Source organism: Oratosquilla oratoria, chromosome 15 (assembly GCF_046742065.1).
Source record: "Oratosquilla oratoria isolate Oo_2021 chromosome 15, ASM4674206v1, whole genome shotgun sequence".
NCBI lineage: Eukaryota > Metazoa > Arthropoda > Malacostraca > Stomatopoda > Squillidae > Oratosquilla > Oratosquilla oratoria.
The window spans coordinates 22,902,283-22,909,782 of NC_134791.1; the positions used below are offsets into that span (position 1 = coordinate 22,902,283).

The 7,500-nt window shown below is 37.9% G+C and overlaps 1 protein-coding gene across 1 annotated transcript in view; it reads right to left on the bottom strand.

The window, feature by feature from the left end:
- Positions 1–7,500, bottom strand: part of LOC143033069 (ionotropic receptor 21a-like) — a 52,007-nt gene that overhangs the window by 39,912 nt on the left and 4,595 nt on the right. The window contains exons 6-11 of the mRNA XM_076198267.1: positions 7,370–7,500; positions 3,431–3,559; positions 2,852–3,023; positions 2,113–2,349; positions 529–585; positions 55–323 (exon numbers count right to left, since the gene is read on the bottom strand). The exon at positions 7,370–7,500 is cut by the window's right edge and continues 142 nt beyond it. Coding sequence (XP_076054382.1) covers positions 55–323; positions 529–585; positions 2,113–2,349; positions 2,852–3,023; positions 3,431–3,559; positions 7,370–7,500 — 995 coding nt within the window. The remainder of the gene's footprint in view (positions 1–54; positions 324–528; positions 586–2,112; positions 2,350–2,851; positions 3,024–3,430; positions 3,560–7,369) is intronic.

Here is a 7,500-nt window from a genome sequence, read left to right on the forward strand (position 1 = left end):
TATATACAGTTTATACGTGCGTGCCGGCGTGTGTGTGTATGTGTGTATACTCACGAAGCCCCCGTCCTGACGAGCTCTGCCAGCGTCTCCGCCCTGGGCGGGTACTTGGGCAGCGTCAGCGACGCCGTCAGGTTCCCTCGGTAGGCGGTGCCGACGATGAAGGCGAAGACGAGCCAGAACGTCAGCAGGAATCTATAGGAAGAGTTGGTCGGGAGGTTCCTCCGAAGGTTTTGACCCAGCAAGGTGCCTATGACGATGTCCACCGAAGTCAAGGAGCTGGTTGCCTGCGCTTGCGTCTGCCGTCCTCGGTGCGCGCGGGAGAGCTGGTCAGAGGTCAAAGGTCAGAGGTCAAGGTGGTGAGGAGCCTAGGCTAGGAGGCACTTAGTAGCTGCGGCCGAAGCCGCCAACTTTGTCCTATGCACTTTAGGGACTGTTGGAGCAGGTACCAGTCACTGCTGGGAATTGAATAGGTGGACGGGATTCGAACCCACGCTTAAACAAATACGAGATCAGCACGCTTCATATTACGCCACCAAGGTAGTTGACCTTATATTCTGGCTGCCGCCTGGCTATTTCAGTCACATCCTTGGAAGATATTGAAAAAAATATATGCAAAATGCTACACTTTTAAATCCATAATCATTTAGATGTATCTCTAAACATAATAATAAAAAAACGCTTCACCTTGAGGGTCGTTCCTTAACTAAGATTGTAAGTTATGGGTTTTAACCCTCTTAGCACTTTATTCGGCTTCTAACTGCTGCCCTTGTGGAAATCATATATACTTTTATTTATACATTTTATTTCTATATCTTAATAGAAAATGACTTGAGGTCGCTGAGAGAAATATATTTTGCAGACGCTTATTCTTGGAATGATTTTATTATTCTTATTAGACAATAATTTTTAACATATGACTTCCCGTCCCATTTGTATCCTCATCACACCTCCCTGGGGGCGGGGAGGGGGGCGCCCCCTAGTTTGGGAAGTACTAGACTAGAGTGTTTAGCTATACTTCGATTAAGCTTTGAATACAATACACGAGTTTTATGTTTATCATATCTAATGCAAGGAAATTTCGTTCAGCTGGACTCTGAAGTAACCATAGCTCCCATAAAAACATAAAATTGAAAGAGACTGCAAGAGACCATAGGACCTACACAAGGCAGTTCCACGTCCATTTCCACCTATCACTCATATCCATAAAGTTATCTCATCTTCTCTTAAAATGATAAATAGTTTTAGCGTTAACTACATGGTTATTTAGTCTAATTAATTTGTTGACCACTCAAATGGTAAACCAGTTCTTGCCTATTTATTTCTTAAATCCAAGTTTAAGAATTTTTCGGGATAGGGAGGAGTGGAGAATAATTGTATAGATGATACTTTTATGCAAGGAAGGAAAGGGATGAGGGGGGGTGGTGGTTAATGGTGCTTATGTATGAATAATATTTTGACTCACCCCGAAAGTATTTCTCCTCATCCTCTTTTTTCTGCATGAGGAGACTGAGAAGGGGGGGGGGGGTCCCAGTTAAGTGAATCGGGCTTGCTATGCATGTACTGTGTCTTGCTACCTTGCTTTTAACCCAGGGCAGTGAGCGGGATACAGGTATGACCCGTCATCCATGAGGAGCTAAGATGAGAGGAGGGAGGGTGTGGTGGATGGGAATGGGATGGGTGGGGGTAGGTACGTACCATTGACTAGGCTACCCCCCTTGTAAGTGGGAAAAGTTCTTGGTATATAGATAGAATAATAAAACGTCAAATCACTAAGGTCACCTCGGAGCTCAATGAAATTGTATCAAGTTTGAAAGTATGATATGAGGTCAGGAGAAGGGGAAGGTAAGCCAAGCTATACGTCATGAGGTTACGCCAGGTGGCGCTTAGCAGCGACCGGAACAGACTTGGCCCTGTGGTCTCGGACTGGTCTGGATTGGATCTCGGGACCGCGTGATCTAAAGCGAGATCGCAACCAAAACGCCACAACGGTATAAAATAATAGATAAATCAAACTAAAAAAAAAATGAATAAATAAGAAAATGAGTAAATAAGATAGAATAACATATTATTGTATAAGAACCCCTACAAACACCGGACCTCGCGAATACACACCAGGTGCAAGGGAAGCGGCACAAGGAGGATCATGGCCACGATCAAGACCCAGACTTCGTCGGCCAGCGGGTAGTACATGCTCTGCCACTGGGGCTTGAGGGCCGGCTTGGCCATGCCGAAGGTGATCAGTGAGTACTCGTACGTGAACGAGTAGTCGTACAGGAGCCGCCGATGCGGGAACACCACATGGAAGACCGTAGCCAGGAAGGACACGCGCTCTTGAACGCGCTCAGTTACCTGCACCAAAGAACTATGGATCAAACAGGAGATCGTCCATGTATGTATTCATATTATATATATATATATATATATATATATATATATATATATATATATATACAATATGTATACATATATGTATATATATATTTATATATGTATATATATATATATGTATATACATATATATATATATATATATAATATATATATATATATATATGTGTGTGTGTGTATGTGTGTGTATGTGTGTGTGTGTGTGTGTACTTATACATATACATGTAAATATATATACATATACTTGTATATCTCATATATATGAATATATATGCACATGTACATGTATACATCATATATATGTCCATATACCTTTGCTTATACCAACATACAAACACATATACGATGACATACTAATGGGCTAGTCAAGACAGTACCATCCTTTCAATCACCCAACCAAAAACATAGTATATTCGCCCGTATATGCATGAAGGGTTCCACCACTGTGCCCAAGGGATGTCACCTCGTCCCAGTTCTTGGTGGGGATGTTGGAGAAGCGGAAATTGAGGCTTTGGGCGATCGACTCGAGCATGAAGTAGTCCATTCCGCGGATCACCAGCTTCCCGTCCTCGATGCGCTCGTCCCAGTAGGGTGGGTAGGGCAGAGCAGTCACGTTGATCTTAGATCCATGAAAACTGTGTGTATTTTTGTATATATATATATATATATATATATTTATATATATATATATATATATATATATATATATATATAAATAAACAAACAGAAATGTGGTAGCACATTTGTAAATAACACACAAGTAACCCCCAGTCGGAGAAAATAATCTTCAAATGAAAGAAGATTCTATATTTCGGCTACCAACTGTAGCCCTCTTCAGGAAAGTGCAGTTGGTAGCCGAAATATAGAATCTTCTTTCTTTCGAAGTTTTTCTCCGATTATGGGTTTCTTGTGTGATATATATATTATATATATATATATATATATATATATATATATATATATACATATATATATATATATATATATAATTATTACGTTGTTCAATGTAGCACATGTTTGCCTGGGAAAAGGTCGTACATACTTGAGGAACTTCTCGCCAAAGAAAGGGGCCTCGCTCTTCTGCGAAAGCCCTTTGTCTCGTGACCAGGAAGCAAGCCTGACGATGCTGCTCCCCTTAGGTGTGTACGGATGGTACGAGTACACTTGGAATCTTAAAAAAAAAAAAAAAGTATAATAGATAGAATTGATAAACTACAAGTATATATATAAATAGATAAACAGACATATAAAATAAAGCAAGATGGAATAGGTATATAGATTAATAGAAAATAAGTAGATAATTTGAATTAGAATTAATTATAGAATAAGTAAATGAATGAATAAATTAATGAATAGGTAAAAAAGACAGATAGACATATAAACTAAAACAAGATGGAATAGATATATAAATGAATAGAAAATGAATAAATAGATTAAATTGGAATTTATTAGAGAATAAGTAAAGGAATGAATAAATCAATGAATAGGTAAAGAAGATAATGAGGTTAATAATAATATCAAGAGTAACAATTTGGTCAGCAGAGAAGAATGTAACTGAATTTAATCAATTCATCGCACAAGGTAGAATTAAGAAGACTGATATATATATATATATATATATATATATATATATATATATATATATATATATATATATATGTGTGTGTGTGTGTGTGTGTGTGTGTGTGTGTGTGTGTGTGTGTGTGTGTGCGTGCGTGTGTGTGTGCGTGCGTGCGTGTATTTACCTAGTTGTATTTTACGGGAAGGGAAGCTATGCTCGTGATGTCCATATCTCGTTTTATATAGACTGTTTTTAAATTCGTGTATCGTTTCTGCATACACCACATTCTCATCTAATCTATTGCAAACGTCTGTTATCCTGTGGGGAAACTGTTCTTTTTCAGGTCTTTTCTATAATTGTCTTTCTTGATTTTCTTTCCATGTCTTGTATCTCTACTATTCCATTTTATTAGATCCTCTCTATCATTAATTTCCATTCCTTTCATGATTCTATAAATAGTTAGTTCGTCCCTGCATTCTCTCAAAATCCAGTTTGCCATTTCATCTGGACCATACGATTCTCTGACATCGAGATTACTCAAGTGTTTCATTATTTCATTCCTTGTTACTTCTATCTATTTCATAGTGGGGACTTTCCTCTCCCACTCGACATATCTAAGTTGTATGTTCTCCCTTGTAAACACCGATTTAAAATGCTTGTTCATAATTTCTGCCATTTCTATTTCCTCTGTGTATTCTATTCCTCCTTGTCGTAGTTTCATTAATTCTTGTTTGATTTTCAGTTTGTTGTTTACAAACTTATAAAATAGTTTTGGTTGATCTTTACATTTTTCTATGACTTCCTTTTCGTATTTTCTCTTTTCTTCTCTGCGCACTTGTACATATTCATTTCTATAACTAGTATATATTTTTCAATTTTTTATTTTTTGGTCTTTCCTTTATTTTATCCAAGCTTTATCCCTTTTATCTTTTAACTCGCTACATCTTTTGTTGTACCAACACTTTACATATCCTTTTTCTTGTTTTTGTCTTGGAACATACTTTTCCACTCCGTCCTTATGTTGTCAAAATTTTCCATTTCTCTTCTGTTGTTTCCTCTATGTATATCCTTTCCCAGTCTGCTTTTTGAAAAAAAATCTCATTTGATCAAAATTTGTTTTTCCATACATCAATCTTCCCTTTCTATACTGCTCGTTTCTTCTCATGTGTTTTTCTTCATTTTGTTCCAAGTTCTACTACTATATGGTCATTTTTACTTTCTGGTGTCTTATATTCAATCTTGTCCACTATTTCAGGTTCTGATGTGATTATTAGGTCTAGTCTCGATGGCTCTTCTTTTCTATACCTAGTATTCTCTTGTATCCATTGCATCATTGTATGTTCTATAATCATATCAAGTAGTACATTTCCCTATAGGTTCATCTCCACCTTTCACTGTCATTTCTTCCCAGCAGATTTCTTTACAATTAAAGTCACCCATTATGATTATTCTTCCTCCATCTTCCATTATCTTGTTTAGTGTTATCCTTGTATCTTCTAACATATTCTTGTATTCTCTCTCTTCCCACAAAACCGTTTTAGGAGGCACATTGTTTACCACAAACTTCCTGCTCGTCCTGTCCCTGTCCTCTATTTCCATCATGATCATTTCCACTCTATTCTTTCCATATGTAACATTCCTCACATTTATATCCTTCTTAGTCAGGAACATAACTCCACCACCTTGTTTCACTTCTCTGTTTCTAATTCAATAATTATATGCACCATGTCCTACACTGTTGGGTGGTAGTGGACCTTTCAATTTGGTCTCCACAATTCCCATTATGTCAGGTTCCTTTTCCTTCAGGTAATCATTCAGTTCGTTTAAGCCTGTTATTAACCCATCTATATTTGTGAAGGACACTTTTAATTTTCTGTTACCTCCATCCTGTTTTCTGTTTCCCTTCTGTTTTCCTCTCCTACAAATCATTTCCTCACTTTCATATCCAGTACTCTCCAATAGAATTTCTCTTTGTCTGACTCTGTTCTGTTGTCGTTTTTTCCCTAGCTTCGATTCTTTTTGCTTTCCTCATCCTCTCTTTCCTCTTTATTCATCTCTCTTTTTTATCCATACCTGTTTGTACTGATCACTTTCTGCTAGTTTTCCTGTTTTTGATAAGACATTCTCTGCTGTCGTTTGTGACCTGAATTTAACCTTAATTGGTCTGGTCCTGTCTATACTATATTTCCCTAATCTATATATTTCTTAAATTTCTTTCCCTATTTCCTGTTCACCTTCTTGAAATATTTTTAGTACCCTGTTCACTCTTTCTCCTCTCTTGCTCTTGTAGTCCTATTTGGATTATGTTTCTCTTCCATTCCTAACATAATTATACATTTCTTTTTATCTGCTAAGTCTCTTACTATATTCTCCTTATCTCTCATCACTTTAATAACTGTGTCCTTAGTTTGTTCCTTTATCTGTTGTTTTACTATATCTCTAAATTCAATTTTGCTATTTTCCTGAACGTTTTTCCAACCACTTACCTCTTTTGCTATGGACTCTTTATTATTCCTCTTTAATTCCTCATTCTGATCCTTTACTTCTCTTAACTGTCTTTTTAATTCTTCTATTTCTTTATTTAAGTTTTGGTTCTCCTTCATTAGTTCTTCCAATCTATCAACTCTTTGTGTAATCAGTGCAAGTTGACTGAACTTAACCTCCCATTGTTCGTTCATTTTTGTTAGTTTTTCCTCTAGACTTAGTAATCGGGGGAGGTTGTCATCTCCTCCATCATTAAATTCATAAAAATAATCATCTCCACTTTCCATTGCGCTGCTCTTATCTATATTTCTAATATTTACATTTTTACTTATCTCTTCGACTTCACCTTTGTCGTCTGCGCATCTTTTGTTGACATTCCTTCTGACGTCTGGGCCCGTTCGTCCCCTTCCTCATTTTCTTCTATTTTCCTCAGTGATCCCTCCTCTTCTTTTTCTTCACCTTCCCACTACACCACGAGCTTTCTCTTTCCCTACTAATACAACACAGGTACTCCCTCGTCGTTGAGATCCACGAAAATTAATTTTTTTCCTGAGTTCAAATCTTCGCTGTCACTTCTACTATCATGTGTGTGTGTGTGTGTGTGTGTGTGTGTGTGTGTGTGTGTGTGTGTGTGTGTGTGTGTGTATGTGTGTGTGTGTTTTATTCAGCTTGCATATGTGACAAAATGCATGCATGAGACTCAAATATCTTACTCAGGCATGGGTGAGATTCACGCTCAAACGGAACCGCAATACCAGCCGCAAAAACATAACTACAATCGCAAACACACTCGCAAAAGGAAACTTGAAAACACACACACACACACACACACACACACACACACACACACACACACACACACACACACACACACACACACACACACACACACACACACACACACGCACGCACGCACAAACAGAAAATTGATATTACTTTTTCGAATCGGGATTGGCAGGGTCTCGGTTGACGAAGACGCTGGTCATCATGGAGAAGGTCCAGTGGCCCCGAAGAAGACGAAGGAGCTCCTCGTTGGGGATCCTGGAGAGCACCACCAAACGAGTGTT